The sequence below is a fragment of the Heptranchias perlo genome, chromosome 6, assembly GCF_035084215.1.
Source record: "Heptranchias perlo isolate sHepPer1 chromosome 6, sHepPer1.hap1, whole genome shotgun sequence".
NCBI lineage: Eukaryota > Metazoa > Chordata > Chondrichthyes > Hexanchiformes > Hexanchidae > Heptranchias > Heptranchias perlo.
The window spans coordinates 29,067,904-29,093,258 of record NC_090330.1 but is presented as its reverse complement, the minus strand read 5'-3'; the positions used below and the strand labels follow the sequence as shown (position 1 = coordinate 29,093,258).

General features: G+C 43.4%; 1 protein-coding gene across 1 annotated transcript; it reads right to left on the bottom strand.

The window, feature by feature from the left end:
• Positions 1-2,342: 2,342 nt before the first annotated feature.
• Positions 2,343-19,016, bottom strand: LOC137322480 (2-oxo-4-hydroxy-4-carboxy-5-ureidoimidazoline decarboxylase-like). Its single transcript, XM_067985400.1, has 2 exons — positions 18,839-19,016; positions 2,343-2,839 (listed from the first exon to the last, which is right to left on the bottom strand). The coding sequence occupies exons 1-2, from the start codon at positions 19,011-19,013 to the stop codon at positions 2,487-2,489; spliced, it is 528 nt and encodes a 175-aa protein (XP_067841501.1). The 5' UTR covers positions 19,014-19,016; the 3' UTR covers positions 2,343-2,486.
• Positions 19,017-25,355: the final 6,339 nt, after the last annotated feature.

The following is a 25,355-nucleotide window of genomic DNA, read 5'->3' as shown; positions in this document are numbered from 1 at the left end:
GGAAAAAGAATCCTCAGCCCAGGGGTGACAGAGGCCGAGGACAACCGTCTTCAGTTGCAATATAGTCTGAGCGCAGGGCGGATTATCGGAACATCTCTCTGGCTGTTCGCCGCAGTGTCCAAAAGATTCAACTTCAATTCCTGTAGAACCCAGGACAATCCGGGAGCGTTGGCAACCCTTCCCGCCACCCTGGCTGGGAGTGCAAGGACCACTGAGGTACTCTCGTAGTTTCGAAACTGTGTTGGCAATGGCATCGAAACATTTGGAATCATATATTTTAAATCCCTCAGTGACACGGGGCAACTTTTCGTGGACAGTGATTTTTATATTAATTTTTGAAACTACAAAATTTCAGTTATCTAATCGAAAAGAGCCAGCTCTTTGCAGCAGTTTAGCCTTTAACATGTAATTGTGAGTGGGTCAACTTTGCTCCATAATTTCACTGAAATTTGTTTCTGTGTTTTAGTAAATTGGGGGGTGTAGTTAATACTGAGGAAGACTGTGACAAAATATAAGATGATGTTAATGGGTGTGTAAATGGCAAATTAATTTCAATATAGATAATTGTAAACAATTTTACAACACCAAGTTATAGTCCAGCAATTTTATTTTAAATTCACAAGCTTTCGGAGATTTTCTCCTTCCTCAGGCAAATGAGGAAGGAGAAAATCTCCGAAAGCTTGTGAATTTAAAATAAAATTGCTGGACTATAACTTGGTGTTGTAAAATTGTTTACAATTGTCAACCCCAGTCCATCACCGGCATCTCCACATCATCAATATAGATAAGTGTGAGGTGGTGCATTTTGGTAGGAGGAATAAGGAGGCCACATACTCCTTGGAAAATAAGAGTCTAAATGGGGTGGGGAGCAAAGGGATCTAAGGGTACACATTCACAAATCATTAAAAGTAGCAACACAAGTTAACAAGGCCCTAAAAATGCAAACAAAGCCCTAGGTAAGTTATATTAAACATATATAGAACCTTGGCTAGACCACACTCGGTGCACTGTGTACAGATCTAATCTCCGTATTGCAAAAAGGATATAGAGGCACTGGAGTTGGTGCAAAAAAGATTTACAGGGATGATACCAGAATTGAGAAGTTATAACTCATGAAAGACTGAACAGGCTGGGGCTCTTTTCTCTAGAAAAGAAAAGGCTGAGAGGTGACCTAGTAGAGGTCTTTACAATTAATAAGCAGTTTGATAGGGTAGAGAGAAGATATTTTCACTTGCGGGGGAGTCCAAAACTAGGGGCCATAAATATAAGATAGTCACTAATAAATCCAATAAAGAATTCAGGAGAAATTTCTTTACCCAGATAGTGTGGAACTTGCTACCACATGGAGTGTAGAGGCAAATAGCATAGATGCCTTTTAAGGAGAAGCTGGATAAGTACATGAGGGAGAAGGAAATAGAAGGATATGCAGATAGGGTTAGATGAAGTCGTGTGGGAGGAGGCTGCTGTAGAGCTTAAACACCAGCACAGACCAGTTGGGCCCAATGGCTTGTTTCTGTGCTGTAAATTCCATGAAATTGAAGTTCCCACCTCTCCCTTCTGGCCTCCGAAATCGATCCCATGTTAAAGGACTAATTTTAAATCACCGTCTGTGAATTTGATGAAGCAATAAACTGAAAAATACCATTTTAAAAAGGCGATAAACTGACAAAAGTTGCTGTCACTTGAATTATATTGCGTGATTGTGTTTCATAAATTTCAACTCGGAGTTGTCTGCCCTGTGAACACCTTTCAGATTCTGTAATCTCATGACCATTAACTAGACGAGTTATGATCATGGCTGTTTATTAGACTAATATGACTCTGATCTCTGCAACTTTATCAAAACAGTGCATGAGTTATTTTCCTCAAATAAAATACTAAAAACCATTAGAACGTTGCTTCTGGTATTGAGTCCTTACGGATGCCTGGTTTAGGGTGGTGTCCAGTTCAATCGAATTTTGATTATTTATAGAATCACAGAATGGATACAGCAAAGAAGGAGGCCATTCAGCTCATCGAGACCGTGCTGGCTCTCTGCAAGAGCAATCCAGCTAGTCCTATTCCCCCACTTTTCCCCCATAGCCCTGCAAATTGTTTTCCCTTCAACTACTTATCCAATTCTCTTTGTGGGAACTTTGTCCAGATTTCAGAGGTTTAATTCATTGCGTGACCAAATTTAAGGACATCTTCAAGGGGCTTTACATTCAATAAATAATAACCATTGATATCAATAAAATGAGTATTCTAACATTTGGGAAAGAGCTAGAGATAATGTACTGATATGTTTCTTATGATTGTAAAACCTAATGAAATTAAACAAACGGAATATATTCTAGTTTCTCTGCATTTATTAGCTTTTTAAAGCTTTCTATTCAATTTGCAAAGTTACATTCTGCATTCTTTCATCAAGAGTGCAACTTGCTGACACACCAGAGAATTTATTTCCTTGTATTTGATGTTCTGAACATCTCTGACAACCATTCTTATTACAGCTTGGTGGCCTGGGATACTTGGATGGAGATATCCAAAAGACGCAGGTGGCAGATGTTTTTAACCTCCCCGATGCTGATCTGAAGCTCCTGCTCTGGGCTGTTGCGGATCCTGCTGCTGAGCTGTTGGATTATGGTGTCCCTGTCGTTCATTCTGGCGCAGATCACGAATGGGAAGTTGAATCTGTTCTTGTAGGAAGCGTTCAACTCACTAAGCTGGGATCTCTGGCCCGCAGTGAGACTGGTTAGCCCGGCTCGGTTCTGCTCACTCAGGGATTCAGGTGACAGTGTTCCTTGGAGCAGATCTCTCCCAGCCAGGTTGGGATGGCAGCGCAGGATTCCTTCTTTCCCTTTACAAATACAGGAGAAAATGGCAGCTTTAATGCAAGTTTTAAATACGATATGTTTCTTTCAAAATTAGTGTCCAACTTATTCGTTTCACAATCCTTAGGCCTTTTTCACACACTCATGTTCATGAAACAATCAACTATCACTGACACCGACAACAAATGCATGATTCGAAATGCTGATATTTCTGAACTCTACCAGCTTACATATTTAATCTTAACTATACTTTAAGATACATGGCTGTATGAAGTAATCTACAGGGCTTGCAAATATATTTTAACTTAAATGGGGAATTTGAGAAAATGCACACTGTCCAATAACGAATGGATTAGCGCACATAGGCACCTTGAGGATGAATGTTAAAAAAAAAATCAGTAATGGGACTAAACCAAATAGAGTAACATGCCTGTAAATAATATAACATCGAGCAGCCTTTACATTTTCCTCCCTTCAGACTCCAATAACACAAAGTTAAACAGTTTTATTAAAATTTATGATTTGCATCTGCTAAACTACCCAGTTACACAGTCTTTAATTACACTAAACATTATGCAATGTCACTCTATCCCAGCCTCTTCACCTGAGTTTGAAAACAATGTGATATACTGCTACAACTTTAATTAAATGGTGTACTTTTTAAAGTACTGTAGAACAGATACAATCTGAACTTGTCATGAGCTGGATATAAACAAGCCACTGAAATGCAAAAGGACCATAGCGCCACCTGGTGACTGACTGCCGGATTACAGTCTAGACATGTTATTTGAAGAAGGCACAAGAAGCATAATTAATAAATTAATGTATTGGCAATATACCTGGTGTAAATTTATAATATTATAAATCTGAGCCCCTCTAATTATCACATTCAGTGATCAGATTAATCTATCGGGTGAAGTCAAAAATGAAGCCCGTATTCTGCATTGATCTGTTAACTGAAACCAATGCCGAAACTCCTATTTATACGCTGCAGGAGGAGAATGCAATGATGAGCAAACAAAGTATCACAGGCTGAATGTCTCCAGTACTACTGCATGCTATTTTCTCTAAGATATTGAAATGTTTTCTTATTTTGTGTAATTCCAGTGTTTTTCACTGGGAAAGGCTTGGACTATCAAGTGAGACAAATCTGGACAGAAATTATTCCCGTAAGTTACCAGAGTGTGCCCAGGGCTGCTCCAGGCCCACACCCTGGGGCCACTACAGGCCTTATCCATGCCTCAGACCACTCCAGGGTTTGCTGTTTGGCTTCTGTCTAGAGCCACTCCAGGTCCCATGCACAACCCAGGGTCACTCTAGAACCTACTCCTCAGGTTGTTCCAGGCTCCTCTTCCTGGCTTCAAAACATTCCATGCTCTGTTCCCTGGCCTTGACCGATTCAACACTCACTCCCTGACATTGGCCACTGAGTAAAGAAAGGGTTCATCGGACCGACTTGAACTGTACCAATGTAATATCACTGGTTTGTCTTTACATTTTAGTGTTAGCTTTCAGCCTTTGTTAGGTCGGGAAGTATGGTTCTTAAATGTTACTTTCCCCTGGTCAACTCAAGATGACTAGGGTCAATACTGATGTACACGACACACATCACCTGGGATGGAACCATTTTGTTTACTTCATACTTTAAAACTGGAACAAATTTAAATGAGAAGAAAACTGATACTTGGTGCAAGTAACATCGGATTTCAAAGGTAGGTGTCTTCAGATAATTCATATACGTGAGGCTCGAGTATATGAATTAGTCTCTGATTCTCCTATAGAGGTCTAATTGTTCCAAATAAGGGAAAGGATAAAGCAGTGATTTGTGACTGTACAGGAGGACAATGGAAAGAATGGTCTGGGCGCAAGTGAAAGGAGGTGGCCTTAGCCGTCCATGCCACCTCCGCCAGTTCCCGCATAGCAAATCAGTGCCAAATCACCTGGGCAACCAGGCATAGATCGGAAGTTAGCCCTTGTAACAATGCACTTTAATAAGCATGTTTTCTATTTCCACTATTTTAGCCTCACTGTATCAAAGACCATCAACAGTTTACCATCAATTTATAGGAGTTACCATGATACCCTTCACAGCCGTTTCCTTCCCCTACAAGTGCTCCTTCACTCACAGTCTAACATGAAGAGAAGCGGTAAAAGAATCGCTATGTGTATTTGCATTTCCTGGAACTGTAATCACCCCATTAAAGTACACTTACCGACACCTGGATTGGATTCCATATGATGGCAAACAGAGGACCTTTACATTGTGTGATTTCTTCTCAAAGGAGGAAGAGATCCATGACCAATGGTAGAGAACAGCCATAGGTGGTGGAGGCCCTCCTCCAGCTTCTCAATCCATCTGGGGGGGGGAGCCATGGAGCACTTGTACAGGCTTAACGGAGGAATGGGAGACGGGATAGGTGGGAGGAGAGGTGTTAGCTGCAGCTTTTCATGGAATTTATCTTCTCATGTCTTTTTAGCTGCTGCAACGCACATAATCTGTCATCACATACACTACGAGCCCTTTCCTTGTACTGGAAGTGAAATAGCCAATGCCTTGCTCATCTATCCATGCTTGTCCCTCATCTTTTTTATACCCACTGCTGTGCCACAACAGCAAGCAGGGAAAAACAGCAAAAGGATCGTGACGCTTCTCTGCTTCCAGGTCTGCTGGCACCTCTTCACATATTCACTAATCACTGTCTCTCCTACACACCCAGCCCAGAGACATCCACCAGGGGAAAGGGGGGAGGAAAAAAAGAGTAGTTAGTGAGCCTAAGGGGAGTGAACAGGCTGAGACACAGTGCGTAAGAGGTTGGGAATGGAAGATGAGGATGCAGAAGTTGTTAAGCAGAGGATCACAAAATATCTGAAGAGTTTTGAGAGCGAGATGTTGGGGTCCTGCTTTTAAAAGAAGGATCCTTGTAGACTATTAAATATACTGGGTACTGGGGATGCTGTCCTAGAATGTGCTGCAGACAGTGGCTCAGTTGAAGGATTCCACTATCTGCATCTACAGCACCAGTTTAGATATATGCTACAATCACTACAATCCACCCTGAAGCACATACTTCCAGCACATCTACGAAGAGGCTTCTTTGGAAGGTATCATACAGCGCACCACCACAATCATTGAAATTCTGGCTGGACTATATTTGATCCAGGCACCTGAGGTATACTTTCAGAATGCCAATTCCACAATGGCCTGCAGCAGAGGAACTAAGGACAGTCATACCTTCAGCTGTGAATGCTGCCATAGACACCTTGGGTGCCAGAGTTGAGAGGGGTTTCTCTTCTAGTCTCTAAATGATTGGGGATGAAATCAAGATAAGTATCTCTTCGGGCTTCAACGATCTGACTGGCATCATTGAGGCACCTTTCACATGACCAGCCAAGTGAATGCAAGTTGCAGTATTAGTTGCCTGGCATATTTGTAGTCCCACAATGATGCTGTCTCTCAGGATAATGCCATGTGGCCTCCTGCCAGCCTCCCCAGATGTCGCATATGTGGCAGAAAGCAGCTCGGGCCAGGCTGCCCTTGCGGACAAGATGCAGCTTGCGGCAGGTCCCCCTCGTGCTCAGGACCCTGAAACAAGGACCGCCTCAGTCACAAAAAGACATTGCAAGAATACAGCAGCCAGCCACGTCAAACCTATCTATCAGCGAGGGGGCACCGTGGAGAAATGAGAGTTTGCACAACTGCAGGCAGCAAGGGAGATGTGTGTTGGAAAGAAAGAGTCGGGAGCTTTTAGCATTAAAAATTTGGTTGCAATACAGTTATGTGTACAGTGCTTTTGGCTTTGGGGGTTTACCCTGGTCAACATGTCATAAATGAGAGACAGGTACCCGTTTGTGATATTGTCTGTACATTAATGTATTGGTGGGTTATGAAAGGAGAAACATGGATAAGACTGTTGTTGCACTGGGCAGATATAGCAGTTATGAGAAGTATTAAATGGGCTTGAATATCTCTTTCAGCCAAGTACAGGTTGTCCTCTGCGTCCTCTTCCTGCAGCGATGGGTTGTTTCTTCCTATTCTACCTCCAGCACACCCATGATGCTTTGGAAGGTATCATACAGCACACCACCATGATCATTGAAATTCTGGTTGGACTATGTTTGATCCAGGCACCTGAGGTGTGCTTTCAGCATGCCAATTCTCTGATTGACGATGATGCTGTTGGATGCATTGATACAAGCCAAACAATACTCAGCTGGTGTTTTAGAAAAGTGTACAGAATCCAGCCAGAGACTTGTCTTTCTGGTCCAAAGAGTGCTAAAATGATGGACTGGCTCAAAAGGTAGCTGATGAAGAAGTTTGCAGATGAAACAAAAATTGTCTGTGTGGTTGATAGTGAGGAAGAAAGTTGTAGACTGCAGGAAGATATCAATGGACTGGTCATGTGGGCAGAAAAGTGGCAAATGGAATTCAATCCATTCAGAAGTATGAGGTGATGCATTTGGGGAGGGCAAACAGGGCAAGGGAGTACACAATAAATAGTAGGATACTGAGAAGTGTGGAGGAACAGAGGGATCTTGGAGTGCATGTCCCCAGATCCCTGAAGGTAGCAGGACAGGTAGATATGGTGATTAGGAAGGCATACGGGATACGTTCCTTTATTAGCCGAAACATAGAATATAAGAGCAGGGAGGTTATGCTAGAACTGCATAAAACACTAGTTAGGCCACAGCTCGAGTCCTGCGTACAGTTCTGGTCACCACATTACAGGAAAGATTGGATAGGCTGGGGTTGTTTTCTTTAGAACGAAGGAGCTTGAACAAAGATTTAATTGAGGTGTATAAAATTATGAGGAGCCTAGATAGGACCCATTTCCCTTAGCAGAGAGCATAGATTAGGGGGGAGTTGAGGAGAAATTTTTTCACCCAGAAGGTGGTGGGGGTCTGGAACTCAGTGCCTGAAAGGGTGGCCGAGGCAGAATCCCTCATCGCATTTAAAAAGTACCTGGATATGCTATAACTTTGAAGTGCCGTAACCTACAAGGCTATGGACCAAGAGCTGGAAAGTGGGATTAGGCGCGATAGGTCTTTTCCAACTGGCACAGATACGATGGGCCGAATGGCCTCCTTCTGTGCCGTAAATTTCTATGATTCTAACCTATTGGCTCGCCCTCCACACCTGTCTCCGAACATGGACATCAGTTGGTCGATGCTCCAAGCTGACTCCACCCTTTTTACGTCAAACTTGTCCCACCACGGGACCTCTGACTTTAACTTTGGACTTCCTCCTATTGTCTCCTCTCTATTCCCCATTTATTACCAGGACATTTCTATCCTAATCTTGCAATGTAACCACACCTATGAAACTTGAGTTTCCCTGTGTCCATTCGTGTGCGCGTTTTGGCTGCTGCTTCGGACCCGACCCCATCACTTCTGTTTCCTCTTTTTTCCTCTTTTCTCTTTACCCCACCTAGGCCCGTCCCTCCTGTTGTTGTGCCTCCTTTCATTTTTCCTCTCTCGAATATTCTGTCCCCCCAAATCCCTATACAAACTTTCAGCACTCCTCGACCTTCCTGCTCTCCTGCCACCATGCCAGGCTTGACTCCCTCTTAGATAAGCCTACAGCTTTCCTCTGTGCCTCCCTTGACATCCTCCAAAGGGCCCATCAAGATACTCTTCGCTGCCTCCTTACGAGTAGCAACCCCAACTGCCCCATTCTATTCTCTTCCCCAACGTTCCCGCCCAACGTGCCCATGGGGGCTAATCTTGCCAACCTCCTTCCCGTCCCACTCACCCCTCCCAGCATTGATGCTGTGGACTCTGCCAGCAGATCAGCTATCACCGACCCTCTCCACATCACCCTCCAGAATGTCCATTCACTTGTGAACAAGGCTCTTGCCATCCATGAGCTTATTGTGGATGATTGCAGCGACATCATGGCCTTGATAGAAACCTGGCTGACGGTTGATGACACCTTCCCCGTTAATGAAGTCTCCACGCCTGGCTGTATCTTCCACCACTTGCCCTGCCCAGACCGCCACGGTGGCAGTGTGGCCCTTATCACCAAATCACACCTTGGGATGATTCTTTCCCTTCAAGTATTTATCCAATTCCTTTTTGAAAGCCACGACTGAATTTGTTTCTACCACCCTTTCAGGCAGTGCATTCCAGGTCATAACCACTCGCTGCGTAAAAAAAGTTTCTCCTCATGTCGCCTTTGATTCATTTGCCAATCACCTTAAATCGGTGTCCCTTGGTTCTCGACCCTTCCGCCAATGGGAATGGTTTCTCTTTATTTACTTTATCTAAACCCTTTATGATTTTATCAAATCTCCTCTCAACCTTCTCTGTTCTCCTTAGAACAATCACAGCCTCTCCAGTCTAACCACGTAACTGAAGTCCCTCATCCCCAGAATCATTCTAGTAAATCTTTTTTGCACCCTCTCAAGTCCTTCACATCTTTCCTAAATTGGGGTGCCTAGAATTGGACACAATACTCCAGCTGTAGCCAAACCAGTGTTTTATAAAGGCTCAATGTAACTTCCTTCCTTTTGTATTCTATGCCTTTATTTAGAAAGCCCAGTATCCTGTGTGCTTTTTAAAATTGCTTTCTCAACCTGTCCTGCCACCTTCAAAGATTTCTGCACAAATACCCCCAGTTCTCTCTGTTCCTGCACCTCCTTTAGAATTGTACCATTTAGTTTATATTGCCTTCTCGTTCTTCCTGACCAAATGTATCACTTCACACTTCTCTGCATTAAATTTCATCTGCCATGTGTCTGCCCATTCCACCAGCCTATGTATGTCCTCTTGAAGTCTATCACTGCTTACTACACTTCCAAGTTTTGAGTCATCTGCAAATTTTGAAATTGTGCCCTGTACTCCCAAGTCCAAGTCATTAATATGTATCAAAAAAAGCAGTGGTCCTTGTACCAACCCCTGGGGAACACCACTGTATACCTTCCTCCAGTCTGAAAAACAACCATTCACCACTATTCTCCGTTCCCTGTCACTTAGCCAATTTCGCATCCATGCTGCCACTGCTCCTTTTATTCCATGGGCTTCAATTTTGCTGACAAGCCAGTTATGTGGCACTTTATCAAACACCTTTTGAAAGTCCAAATACACAACATCAACCGCATTGCCCTCATCAAACCTCTCTGTTATCTCATCAAAAAATTCAATCAAGTTAGTTAAACACGGTTTGCCTTTAACAAATCCATGCTGGCTTTCCTTTATTAATCCACACTTGTCCAAGTGACTATTAATTTTGTCCCGGATTATCATTTCTAAAAGCTTCCCCACCACCGAGGTTAAACTGACTGGCCTGTAGTTGCTGGGTTTGATCTTGCACCCTTTTTTGAACAAGGGTGTAACGTTTGTGATACTCCAGTTCTCGAGCACCACCCCCATATCATTGGAGGATTGGAAGATTATGGGCAGCACCTCTGCAATTTCCACCCCCATAGCAAAAGATGATTAGACGATTATGGCCAGTACCTCCGCAATTTCCACCCTAACTTCCCTCAGCAACCTATGATGCATCCCATCTGGACCGGGTGACTGATCTACTTTAAGTACAGCCAGCCTTTCTGGTACCTCCTGCTTATCAATTATTAGCCCATCCAGTATCTCAACTACCTCCTCTTTTACTGTGACTTTGGCAGCATCTTCATCATTGGTAAAGACAGATGCAAAGTACACATTTAGTACCTCAGCCATGCCCTCTGCCTCCACGCATAGATCTCCCTTTTGGTCCCTAATCGGCCCCACCCCTCCTCTTACTACCCGTTTACTATTTATATGCCTATAGAAGACTTTAGGATTCCCTTTTATGTTAGCTACCAGTCTATTCTCATACTCTGTCTTTGGCCCTCATTTCCTTATTCACTTCTCCTCTGTACTTTCTATATTCCCAATTGTATTATCAACCTGACATCTGTCATACGCCCCCTTTTTCTGCTTCATCTTACTCTCTATCTCTTTCATCATCCAGGGAGCTCTGGCTTTGGTTGCCCGACCTTTTCCCCTCGTGGGGATGTACCTAGACTGTACCCGAACCATCTCCTCTTGAAAGGCTGCCCACTGTTCCCCTCCAAGTCACACACCATCCGACTTGGAAATATATCGCCATTCCTTCATCGTCACTGGGTCAAAATCCAGGAACTCCCTAACAGCGCTGTGGGAGAACCTTCACCACACAAACTGCAGCGGTTCAAGAAGGCAGCTCACCACCACCTTCTCAACGGCAATTAGGGATGGGCAATAAATGCTGGCTTCGCATTATCATTACTCTATAGTTCTTGCACCTCCCTGTAATTTCCCTGCAAATTTATTCCTCTATATCCTTCCCACGAATTGGTGGCCTATAGAATACACCCAGTGGTGTAATGGCGCCTTGACTGTTTCTTAACTCTAACCAAATAGATTCTGTCCAGCCCTGCAACATTCTCCTTCATCAACACTGCCACCACCCCACCTCCTTCTTTTCCTTCTCTATCTTTCCTGAACACCTTGTATCCAGGAATATTTAGTACCCAATTCTGCCCTTTTTTGAGCCAGCTCTCCGTTATCAACACGACATCATATTCCCATGAGGCTATTTGCACCTGCAGCTCACCAACCTTATTTACCACATTTCATGTGTTTACACACATGCACTCTAAACCTATCTTTGGAACATAGGAACAGGAGTAGGCCATTCAGCCCCTCGTGCCTGCTCCACCATTTGATAAGATCATGGCTAATCTGTGATCTAGCTCCATATACCTGCCTTTGGCCCATATCCCTTAATACCTTTGGTTGCCAAAAAGCTATCTATCTCACATTTAAATTTAGCAATTGAGCTAGTATCGATTGCTGATTGCCTTTTGCGGAAGAGAGTTCCAAACTTCTACCACCCTTTGTGAGTAGAAATGCTTTCTAATCTCACTCCTGAAAGGTCTGGCTCTAATTTTTAGACTGTGCCCCCTACTCCTAGAATCCCCAACCAGCGGAAATAGTTTCTCTCTATCCACCCTATCCGTTCCCCTTAATATCTTATAAACTTCGATCAGATCACCCCTTAACCTTCTAAACTCTAGAGAATACAACCCCAATTTGTGTAATCTTGCCTCGTAACTTAATCCTTGAAGTCCGGATATCATTCTAGTAAACCTACGCTGCACTCCCTCCAAGGCCAATATGTCCTTCCAAAGGTGCGGTGCCCAGAACTGCTCACATTACTCCAGGTGCGGTCTAACCAGGGTTTTGTACAGCTGCAGCATAACTTCTGCCCCCTTGTACTCCAGTCCTCTAGATATGAAGGCCAGCATTCCATTAGCCTGATTGATTATTTTCTGCACCTGTTCATGACACTTCAATGATCTATGCACCTGAACCCCTAAGTCCCTTTGGACATCCACTGTTTTTAACTTTTTATCACTTAGAAAGTACCCTGTTCTATCCTTTTTTGATCCAAAGTGGGTGATCTCACATTTGTCTACATTGAATTCCATCTACCACAGTTTTGCCCATTCACCTCATCTATCAATATCCCTTTGTAATTTTATGTTTCCATCTACACTGCTTACAATGCCACCAATCTTTGTCATGATGTGGAGATGCCGGTGATGGACTGGGGTTGACAATTGTAAACAATTTTACAACACCAAGTTATAGTCCAGCAATTTTATTTTAAATTCACAAGCTTTCGGAGATTTTCTCCTTCCTCAGGCAAATGTTTTTGAGGAGATCTTGAAACATTTGCCTGAGGAAGGAGAAAATCTCCGAAAGCTTGTGAATTTAAAATAAAATTGCTGGACTATAACTTGGTGTTGTAAAATTGTTTACAACCAATCTTTGTGTCATCGGCAAACTTAGATATGAGACTTTCTATGCCTTCATCTAAGTCGTTAATAAATATTGTGAATAATTGAGGCCCCAAGACAGATCCCTGCGGGACTCCACTAGTCACCTCCTGCCAATGTGAATACTTACCCGTTATCCCTACTCTCTGTCGCCTTTCGCTCAGCCAATTTCCTAACCAAGTCCGTACTTTTCCATCGATTCCATGGGCTTCTAACTTAGCTAACAGTCTGTTATGTGGGACCTTATCAAATGCCTTCTGGAAGTCCAGCTAAATAACATCCATTGACATTCCCCTGTTCACTACTTTAGTCACCTCTTCAAAAAATTCAATCAGGTTTGTCAGGCACGACCTACCTTTCACAAATCCATGCTGGCTCTCTCTGATTAACTGAAAATTCTCAAGGTGTTCAGTCACCCTATCCTTAATTATAGACACCAGAATTTTCCCCACTTTAGACCTTCTCGTATTCTCTCGGTGGGTCTTGTGTTCAAGATAAGCTCGGACAGGGCATGAGTGGCAATAGGAGAGAAACTAAAGAAAGATGCAAGTTCAGAGCTAGGGCAGGGGGGAGCCGTGGGGAAAGGGAGGGAAGTGGCAGAGGCAGCTGAATGATGGTCTCTATCTTCGTGACAAAGTAGTCTATGAGCTGCTTCCATTTGTTGTTGGAGCTGAGGGTGGAGTAGGCAGGGGAGAGGGGTTTAAGAAGATGGTTTGTAGTGGTGAAGCTGGGGGTTAACATTGCATTCCAGGATGATCCAGGATGATCCTGGAACAGTGAGCCGTTTTGGCAGAGGAGAGCTGGACCCATTAGTGCTTTACATGGACCAGCCAGATCTGGCGATAAATGTTCAAGCAAATTTAGGATCGATAGGTCCTGGTAATAAACAGGGAATAGAGAGGAGACAATAGCGGGGAGTCCAAAGTTAAAGTCAGAGGTCCTGTGGTGGGATAAGGTTGACATGGATAGAGTGGAGTCAGCTTGGAGCATTGACGAACTGATGTCCAGATTCAGAGACAAGTGTGAAGGACAAGACAATAGCTTGTCTCCAATTCCTTGTGCTCTCATTTTTCTTAACAGTCTCTTATGTGGAACCTTGTCGAGTGCTCTCGGCACGATCAGTAAAAACTCCCACCAAACTCCCCTATCTGCTGGAGGAGTGAGGGCTCCACATTGAGCAGCCTCCCACCTCGCTTTCACTCTGAAAACACTCCACACCAGGCCAACCCAGCAATTGACTTGTGGGCCCCTTCAAATATGTGACCCCATGAATGGGCACTGCAAGATCATGCGGGGGGCTGGAGCCATTTGTCTGTGAGACTGAATTTGACAAATCCACAGCATTGACTATTTCACTTAATTTGAGCTGCAAGGTTGGTTTAGTGAAGGCGCATTTCATTCAACGAGAACAGTTGAGGGTGACATAATTGGAAGTGACGTCATAGAATCATAGAAAGGTTACAGTGTGGAAGGAGGCCTTTCGGCCCATCGAGTCCGTGCCAGCTCTATGCAAGAGCAGTCCAGTTAGTCCCACTGCCCCTGTAGCCCTGCAAATTCTTTCCTTTCAACTTCCTATCCAGTTCTCCTTTGAAAGCTACAATTGAATCTGCCTCCACCACCCCACCGGCAGTGGATTCCAGATCCTAACCACTCGCAGTGTAAAAAAGGTTTTCCTCGTATCACCTTTGGTTCTATTGCCAATCACCTTAAATCTATGTCCTTCCGCCAGTGGGGACAGTTTCTCTCTATCTACTCTGTCCAGACCCTCATGATTTTGAATACCTCTATCAAATCTCCTCTCAACTGTCTCTGTTCCAAGGAAAACAACCTCAGCTTCTCCAGTCCCTCATCCCTGGAATCATTCTAGTAAATCTCTTCTGCACCCTCTCTAAGGCCTTCACATCTTTCCTAAAGTGCGGTGCCCAGAACTGGTCACAATACTCCAGTTGTGGCCGATCCAGTGTTTTATAAAGGTTCATCATGACTTCCTTACTTTTGTACTCTTTGCCCAGGATCCCATATGCTTTTTTAACCGCTTTTTCAACCTGCTCTGCCACCTTCAATAATTTATGTACATATACCCCCAGATCTCTCTGTTCCTGTACCCCTTTTAGAATTGTGCCCTTTACTTTATATTGCCTCTTCTCATTCTTCCTGCCGAAATGTATCACTTTGCATTTTTCTGCGTTAAATTTCATCTGCCACGTTTCCTACCCATGCCACCAGCCTGTCTACATGCTCTTGAAGTCTATCACTATCCTCCTCACTGTTCACTGCATTACCAAGTTTTGTGTCATCTGCAAATTTTGAAACTGTGCCCTGTATACCCAAGTCCAAGTCATTAAAATATATCAAGAAAAGCAGTGGACCTGGTACCAACCCCTGGGGAACAGTACTGTACACCTCCCTCCAATCCGACAAACAATCGTTAACCACTGCTCTCTGTTTCTTGTTACTTAGCAAATTCTGTATCCATGCAGCTACTGCCCCTTTTATTCCACAGGCTTCAATCTTGATGACAAGCCTATTATGCAGCACTTTATCTTTTGAAAGTCCATGTACAACACATCAACCGCATTGCCCTCATCTACCCTCTCTGTTACCGCATCAAAAAACTCTATCAGGTTAGTTGAACACAATTTGCCGTTAACAAATCCGTGGTGGCTTTCCCTAATCAATCCACATTTGTCCAAGTGACTGCTAATTCTGCCCCGGAATATTGTTTCTAAAAGTTTCCCCACCACTGAGATTAAACTGACTGGCCTGTCGTTACTGGGTTTATCCTTACACCCTTTTTTGAACAAGGGTGTAACATTTGCAATTCTCCAGTCCTCTGGCACCACCCCCAAAGCAAAAGATGATTAGACGATTATGGCCAGTACCTCCGCAATTTACAGCCTTACTTCCCTCAGCAACCTAGGATGCATCCCATCTCGACCAGGTGACTTATCTAATTTAAGTGCAGCCAGCCTTTCTAGTACATCCTCTTTATCAATTATTAGCCCATCCAGTATCTCAACTACATCTTCCTTTACTGAGACTCTGGCAGCATGTTCTTCCTTGGTAAAGACAGATGGAAAAGTACTCATTTAGTACCTCGGCCATGCCCTCTGCCTCCATGAGTAGATCTCCTTTTTGGTCCCTAATTGGTCCCTACCCTCCTCTTACTACCCGTTTACTGTTTACATGCCTATAGAAGACTTTTGGATTCCCTTTTATGTTGGCCGCCAGTCTATTCTCGTACTCTCTGCCCCTCTTATTTCCTTTTTCACTTCCCCTCTGAACTTTCTATATTCAGCCTGGTTCTCATTTGAGTTACCAACCCGACATCTGTCATATGCCCCTTTTTTCTGCTTCACCTTACTCTCTATCTCTTTTGTTATCCAGGGAGCACTGACTTTACTTGCCCTATCTTTCTGCCTCGTCGGAATGTGCCTAGACTGAACCCAAACCCCCTCCTCCTTAAAGGCCACCCACTGTTCAAATACAGTTTTGCCTGCCAATCTTTGATTCCAATTTACCCGGGCCAGATCTGTTCTCATCCCACTGAAATTGGCCCTCCTCCAATTGAGTATTTTTACTTTAGAGTGGTCCATGTCCTTTTCCGTAGCTATTCTAAACCTTATAACACTATGATCGCTGATCCCTAAATGTTCCGCCACTGACATTTGCTCCACTTGGCCCGCCTCATTCCCCAGAACCAAATCCAGCAATGCCTCCTCCCTTGCTAGGCTGGAAATATACTGGTCAAGAAAGTTCTCCTGAACACACTTCATAAATTCCTCCCCTCTTTGCTCCTTACATTATTACTATCCCAGTCTATATTAGGATAGTTGAAGTCCCCTTTTATCACTACTCTATGGCTTTTGCACCTCCCTGCAAATTTGCTGCTCTATATCCTTCCCACCAGTTGGTGGCCTATAGAATATACCTCGTAGTGTAATGCGCCTCTATTGTTTATTAACTCTAACCAAATAGATTCATTAGCGGAACCTTGGCTTTTTAGAATGCACCAAGAGTGATGTCATCAGGTGGCCCGGCGCATGCGCAGGAGGACGTCATGGGTCGACCGAAAACCGCAAGGACACACTGACGCTAATCACTCCCATCAAACAAAACACTGCGGGAGAGAGCTGTGGTGAGTGAGGGGGCATTGTGTGTGGGCCATGGATTTTTTTCAGGTTTATTGGGTAGAAAGTGCAAGGGGAGGGGTGAATAGTGACACTGTGTCCGATGACGTCACTTGCTATGCCTGCGCTGGGCTTTCCGAGATATCAACTCGCTGCCGTTCATACTCAAGATGTGGAGATGCCGGTGATGGACTGGGGTGAACAATTGTAAACAATTTTACAACACCAAGTTATAGTCCAACGATTTTATTTTTAATCCCACAAGCTTTCGGGGGCTTTCCCCTTCCTCAGGCGGTGTGGAAATGGCAATTTCGAAACTGTCATTCGAAATTGTCATTTCCACACCGCCTGAGGAAGGGGAAAGCCCCCGAAAGCTTGTGGGATTAAAAATAAAATCGTTGGACTATAACTTGGTGTTGTAAAATTGTTTACAGTTCATACTCAACACCATGATCCAGGTCTAATGGCGGTGGGGGGGTGGTGGGAGTGGTGAAAGGAGGAGGGGAACGTGATCCATCTCCTCATGTGGACCACGTTCTCTCTCTCTCTTTACCCCCTTAGATCTGAATCACATTCTCTGTGCTCCCTCTGGGCTCCCCCCCTCCCTTGCTACTTCTACTCCCCCCTGCTTCGCTCCTTCTTCCCTGCTTCTGCACCCCCTTTCCCCTCTACTTCTGCTCCCCTTCTTTCCTGCTTCTGCTCCCGCTCCCCTTTTTTCCTGCTTCTGCTTCCTGTGATGCTTCTGCTTCCTCCCTTTCCCCTTCTTCTCACCTACCCCCCCTGAAAACTACCTGCATTGGCTGCATTTTTGATGCTCGCCCTCCGGTCTGCGCTTTTAGTGAACAGCAGCGAAGGCAGTTGGTGACCATAAATGCGAATGCGCGGCCCGACACGCTCCGGCCCCGACTGCGCACACATTAGTCGTCACATTGTGTATTCATTGCTATGGTGGTCATTAGATGTGGAAACCAGTGTTCACGCTTGTTTTAGGTTGACTTTGAATTCCAGACATATTTTATCCTGATAAAAAAATTGAACCACATTTTTAAGATTCATGGGGCTCAATTTTGAAATGGTGGCGGGTTGGCAGCCTGTGGGGTGAAGATGCGCGTGGAAAACTGGAATAAAAAAAAACCTTACCGTTTCTGACGCGATCGTAACGTAAGTGATGGTGATTAAAGTTCTTCCTGGGTTTTGCGCCCGGCAGCCAGCCTGATCAACAGGCGCTGCAAAGCCGAGGGTGGGGGGAGGGAGAGAAAGAGAGAGCGAGACGTCATCCGGCACTGGAACAGAAGATCGGGGGGGGGGGAGAGGGGAAGATCGGGGGGGAGAGGGGGAGATCGGAGAGGGAGACATCGGAGCAGGGTGGAAAGGTAGGTTGATTTTGTGTTTTAACTTTGTACAGTGGTTTGTTATTTAATTTATTTTGTTTCTTTTGCCTGATCCCCCAGCCCGTCACGCCTGCCATCAGATGTGCGTGAATCAGAAGCTGTGGGAAAGCCACCCAGGTAAGTTAAAAATCGTTCTAACTACTAATGTCACAAGTAAAGTGCCTTAATTACCTCATTGAGGTACATTTGGTTCTTTACTAAGCCAGCGGGACTTCCAGATTTGGGACGCCCGTGTGCACACAGGTGCGTCTGTGGGAAACTCAGAAGTTGGCGGGTTGGAGCCGGCTTCTGAACCCACTCTGCATTTCTGCAATTTTCACAGCTCCCCCCCTCCCCCAAATACACCCGCAATTTAAGTTTAAAATTGAGCCCATGGTTTCTGTCACCTTTACTTTGAAATATTAACTTTTGTGCGATTACACATTCTATGTTGACTCAGCCTCTGGGTCTTGCTGTGAGCAAAAGCTTGCCTAAAACTTTTGGGACTAACATTGAGCTTAAGAGCAGTGTCAACGAGCTATGTAAATAATTGTATGTTCTCATTTCGCCATTTTTTTAGCCGAGAAAACAGAGGCTTATCACAGTGGACCAGCTGAAGATCTTGTTCAATTCAACTCTGTATTTAACTCTATTTAAGTTGGCGAGCAGTTGTGTAAATTCAGTTTTTAAATTAGTATTTGTGAGTGTTCCTGCTTTCCTACCTGACCGAGGCAGGGAATCTATAAAATCTCCGATGTTTTTTTCCAAGGCACACAAACTTGTAAACGGACGACTTGTCCAAACTGCAGCTGCAATCAGTGGGCATTTTTCAACCACGTTCCCAAACACACTGACAAACTCTTCATAATTCATGGAGTTAACGACTCGCATTTCCATGATTGTTCTCTAGCTTTTGCAAAGAGTGAGGGCTGAGTTCAGTGACACCAAACGCGGAGTGAATGCTCCTGTGCGTGTCAGAAAAAAACACCCGCCCGGCCCTGAGGCAGGTAAAAGTCGGAAGTCTATAATTTCTGGCCTCGCATGTTTTCGGTTTTGGTTGGGGTGGAGGCACGGCAGCCAATGTAGAGCTTTGAAAATCGGGGATACTCCAGAGAATTACATGGAATTACATAGAGTTTACAGCACAGAAACAGGCCATTCGGTCCAACAGGTCCATGCTGGTGTTTATGCTCTTCACGAACCTCCTCCCTACTTTATCTAACCCTATCAGCATATCCTTCTATTCCTTTCTCCCTCATGTGTTTATCTAGCTTCCCCTTAAATGCATCTATGCCAGTCGCCTCAACTACTCCTTGTGGTAGCGATTTCCACATTCTAACCACTCTCTGGGTAAAGAAGTTTCTCCTGAATTCCCTATTGGATTTATTAGTGACTATCTTGTATTTATGCCCCCTAGTTCTGGTCTCCCCCACAAGTGGAAACATCTTCTCTACGTCTACCCTATCAAACCCTTTCATAATCTTAAAGACCTCTATCAGGTCACCCCTCAGCCTTCTCTTTTCCAGAGAAAAGAGCCCCAGCCTGCTCAATCTTTTCTGATAGGTATAAGTTCTCAGTTTTGGTGCCATCTCAGTAAATCTTTTTTGCACCTTCTCCAGTGTCCCTATATCCTTTTTATAATATGGAGACCAGAACTGTTCACAGTACTCCAAGTGTGGTCTAACCATGGTTCTATACAAGTTTAATATAAATGTTCTGCTTTTCAATTCTATCCCTCTAGAAATGAATCCCAGTGCTTGGTTTGCTTTTATTATGGCCTTATTAACCTACGTTGCTACTTTTAGTGATTTGTGTATCTGTATCCCCGGATCCCCCTACTCCTCAACCCCATTTAGACTCTTATAGTCCAAGCAGTATGTGGCCCCCTTATTCTTCCTACCAAAATGTAATACCTCACACATCTATATTGAAATACATTTGCCAAATACATGCCCATTCTGCATGTTTATTAATGTCTTCCTGTATTTTGTCAGGGTCCTCCTCAGTATTAACTATACCCTCCAATTTGGTGTCGTCCAAAAATGTTGAAATTGTACTCACGATTCCCGAGTCCAAATCACGTATGTAAATGGTGAACAACAGTGGTCCCAGTATTGATCCTTGTGGAACACCACTTCCCACCTTTTGCCAGTCTGAGTAACTACCTTTTACCCCAACTCTCCGTTTTCTGTTTTGTAGCCAGCTTGCTATCCATTCTGCTACTTTTCCCCTGACTCCATGTGCTCTGACCTTAGTCATGCATCTACTGTGCAGTACCTTATCAAAAGCCTTATGAAAATCCAAATATATTACATTTACTGCATTACCTTTGTCTACCCTTTCTGATACTTCTTCAAAGAATTTAATAAGGTTGGTCAAGCATGACCTTCCCTTTTGAAATCCTGACTATTCTTTATTATATTTTCAGTTTCTAGGTTTTTTAAAAAATTCATCTTTGAGTAAGGATTCCATTATTTTTCCCACCAATGATATTAAGCTAATTGGTCTATAGTTCCCTGGACTTGTTCTATCCCCCTTTTCAAATATAGGAATCACATTAGCTGTCCGCCAGTCCTCTGGCACTATTCCCTTTTCTAATTAATTTATATATATATACATATATGTAATGCTGCCTCTGCTATCTTTTCCCTAACTTCTTTTGAAATGCGCAGACGCAATCCATCCGGACCAGGGGTTTTAGCCTTTCGAAGTTTGATTAGTTTAATTATCTCCCCTCTTTTTATCTTAAATGTCTTTACATCTATTTTGACCTCCTCTTCTAATGTCATGCCTGCCATATTAGTCTCCCTGGTAAATACTGAGGCAAAGTAATTATTTAGTATTTTTGCCATTTTGCTGTCATTACCTGTGGATTCAATTCTCATCCCTTCAAAATTAGCTTTTTCCAATCTATTACTTTGTTCTTTTTCTTACTTATGTCTTTCTCAATCATTATTTTAAACCTTTTTATGTTATGTTATGAAACAGACTCCAGAAATACACACAGGCTTAGTCCACTAAAGGTCTTGCAGGTGCTCTTCTGTCCAATCAATAAATCTAGGTGCCTGCGGCACCTCCTCCCACGCACCAGGCTGGCAGGTCTCAATTGTTCTTTTACTTTCCTCAGTTGTTTCAGCAGCCATTGCTCCTTTATCACTATTATCAGAACGTTAAATGGCAGGGGAGTTAAATCATCACCTGGGGAGGGATCAAGCCTTGTCCAGGTTGCAACAACAGCCACGAATTATTTGCCTCACAAGCAGCAATACCATGAACAACTCTAAAAGAGGAGGAATTAGCCTGGTATCTGTTATTTTCCAGCACCATCACAGTGTCACCATAAATAGTTTGCAGAAAGTTAACAATTATTTAACTTCACTGATTTATGCATTTTGACTTAAATGGCTTCCAGTAGAATATGTCCTGTTTTGGGTGATAACTTTTTTGGAAATAACTTCAAATAAGTAAATTGTGTACTTTTTAAAGTACTATGGCACGGATATATAAGCAAGCCACTGTAATGCAAAAGGCACATGGTGCCACCTGGTGACTGACTGCAGCATCACAGACTGGACTTTTTTTTGAAGGAGACACAAGAAGCATATTCAATAAGATTAATAATATAATATATTAGCAATATATTTAGTATATATGTATAATACTAAAAACATGAGCCCCTCTAATTATCACATTCTGTGAACTGGTTAGTCTATTAGGTGAGGTCAAAAATTAAGCCCTGTTTTTGGCATTGATCTGTTAGCTGAAACCAATGCTGAAACTCCTTTTTAAACACTGCAGGAAGAGAATGCAATGATGAGCAAACATAATATCACAGGCTGGATAACTCTAGTACAACTGCATGCTATTTTTCTCTGTAATTTCTCGTGTAATTCTAGTGTTTCTCATTGGCAAATTATTCCAGTATGACATGGGAGGAATTTGGACAGAATCATTCCCACAAGTTACCAGAGTGTGCCATGGATTGCTCCAGGGCCATTCCAGATCCCTGTCGTGCCTCACACCACTTCAGATTTTGCTGCTCAGCCTCAGTCTAGTGCCACTTAAGGTCCCATGCGCAACCTTGGACCACTCTAGACCCTACTCATCAGCTTCTTTTTCCTGGCTTCAAACCATTACACACTCTGCTCCTTGGCATTGTGGAGTGGAGAGGTTTTCTCTTCTAGCCTCCAAGTGATTATGGCTGGATTACCGACATGTATCTCTCAGGGCTTCAATGATCTGATTGGCATCATTCATAGGCGTTAGCTGTGGCTCAGTGATTGCACTCTCGATTAGGAGTCAGAAGGCTGTGGGTTTACGTCCTACTCCAGAGACTGGAACGTAAAATCTAGGCTGACACTCCAATGAAGTACTGATGAAGTGCTACAATGTTGGAGGTGCCGTGTTTTGGAAGAGATGTTAAACTGAGACCCCATCTGTCCTCTCAGGTGGACATAAAAGATACCATGGCACTATTTTGAAGAAGAGCAGAAGAGTTCTCCCCGATGTCTTAGAACATATTGAAATAGGAGCAGGAGTAGGCCAATCAGCCCCTTGAGCCTGCTCCGCAATTCAATAAGGTCATGGCTGATCTTTTACCTCAACTCCACTTTCCCACCCTATCTCCATGTCCCCTGATTTCCTTAGTGTCCAAAAATTATCGATCTCGGTCTTGAATATATCCACAGCCCTCTGGGGTAGAGAATTCCAAAGATTCACAACCCTCTGAGTGAAGAAATCTTTCCTCGTCTCGGTACTAAATGGCCGACCCCTTACCTTGAGACTATGATCCTTAGTTCTAGACTCTCCAACCAGGAGAAGCAGCCTCTCAGCATCGATCCCGTCAAGCCCTCTAAGAATTTTATACATTTCAATGAGATCACCTCTCATTTTTCTAAACTCCAGAGAATACAAGCCCATTCTACTCGATCTTTCCTCATAGGACAACCCTCTCATCCCAGGAATCAATCCAGTGAGCCTTCATTGCACCCCCTCTCAGGCAAGTATATCCTTCCTCAGGTAAGGAGACCAAAATTGTACACAGTACTCCAGGTGTGGTCATATTATGACTTTCTAAATGCCCTGTTACAACGACCGTAACATTTTCCCTATTACTGATGTCAGGCTAATTGACCTACAGTCCCTGTTTTCTCTCTCCCTCCTTTCTTGAATAGTGGGGTTATATTTGCTACCTTCCAATTCACAGGGACCGTTCTAGAATCTAGGAAATTCTGGAAGATCAAAACCAATGCATCACTATCTCTGCAGCCACTTCTTTTAAAACCCAGGGACGTAGACAATCAGGTCCAGGGGATTTGTCGGCTTTTAGTCCCATTAATTTCTCCAGTACTTTTTCTTTAGTAATCTTAATTACTTTAAGTTCTTCACTCTCATTAGACCCTTGCTTCCACAACCTTTTCCGGTTTGTTTTTTGTGTCTTCTACTGTGAAGAAGAGTTACAAATTATTTGTTTAATGTTGCTGCCGTTTATTTTCCCCATTATAATTTCTCTTGCCTCTGCCTCTAAGGGACCCACGTTACATACTTGTAGAAGATCTTATCTGTTTTTATATTTCTTGCTAGTTTGCTCTCATATTCAATTTTCTCCCTCTTTATCAATTTCTTGGTCATCCTTTGCTGATTTCTAAAACCCTCCCAATCCTCAGGCTTACTACTCTTCTTGGCAACATTGTAAACCTCTTCTTTTAAACTAATACTATCCTTAACTGCTCTAGTTAGCCATGGTTGGATCACGTTTCCTGTGGCATTTTCATTCCTCAAGGAATGTATACTCATTGAGAATTATGAATTATTTCTTCAAATGATTATCTGCCATCATAATTAGTACTTTTAGCAAAGTCGGGTACTGGAGATGGGGAGAGGCCCTGGTCAACATGTCATAAATGAGAGATATGGAACCTGTTTGTGATGGTATCTGTACATCAATGTATTGGTGGGTTGGGAGAGAAGGGACATGGACAGGCCTTGACTATCTCTTGCAGCCAGCTGTCCTCTTCCTGCATTGATTGGTTGTTTGCCTACTCTGCTGCCCTTGTGCACCTTCCCATTCCTCCTCCAGGACATCCATGATGAAGCCTCTTTTGAAGGTAGCATGCAGTGATCATTCTGGCTGAACTGTACTTGATTCAGGCACCTGCGATGTTCTTTCAGAATGCTAATTCTCTGCTTGATGATGATGCTGGTGGTAGCATTGATATAAGTCAAACAATGCTCGGCTGGTGTCTTAGGAAAATGTACAGGATCCACCCAGAGATTTGTCTTTCTGATCCAAAGAGTGGTAAAATGATGGACTTTCTCAAAATGAATTTTGTTCTCCCACCCCGAAATCACCCAAAATCAAGTCGTTATAAAGGCAGAAAATCTAGCCCCCAGTCTGAAATAGATACAATAGATTTTCTACACTCCTTCACTTGTATTCATTACGTGGAGATGCCGGTGATGGACTGGGGTTGACAATTGTTATCAATTTCACAACACCAAGTTATAGTCCAACAAATTTATTTTAAATTCCACAAGCTTTCGGAGGCTTCCTCCTTCCTCAGGTGAACGGTGTGGAAATGAAATTTTCGAATCCTTTGCATTTGAAAATCACAGAACAATGCCTGGTGATTACTGCCCGTTGCCAAGGCAATCACAGTGAGCAGACAGAGAGGTGTCACCTAAAAGGCCACCGAATATACAAACCCCCCAAAAAATTTGAGGAAGCAATAAACTGAAAAATACCATTTTAAAAAGGCGATAAACTGACAAAAGTTGCTGTCTCTTGAATTATATTGTGTGATTGTGTTTCATAAATTTCAACTCGGAGTTGTCTGCCCTGTGAACACCTTTCAGATTCTGTAATCTCATGACCATTAACTGGACGAGTTATGATCATGGCTGTTTATTAGACTAATATGACTCTGATCTCTGCAACTTTATCAAAACAGTGCATGAGTTATTTTCCTCAAATAAAATACTCAAAACCAATAGAACGTTGCTTCTGGTATTGAGTCCTTACGGATGCCTGGTTTAGGGTGGTGTCCAGTTCAATCGAATTTTGATTATTTATAGAATCATAGAATGGATACAGCAAAGAAGGAGGCCATTCAGCTCATCAAGACCGTGCTGGCTCTCTGCAAGAGCAATCCAGCTAGTCCCACTCCCCCACTTTTCCCCCATAGCCCTGCAAATTTTTTTCCCTTCAACTACTTATCCAATTCTCTTTGTGGGAACTTT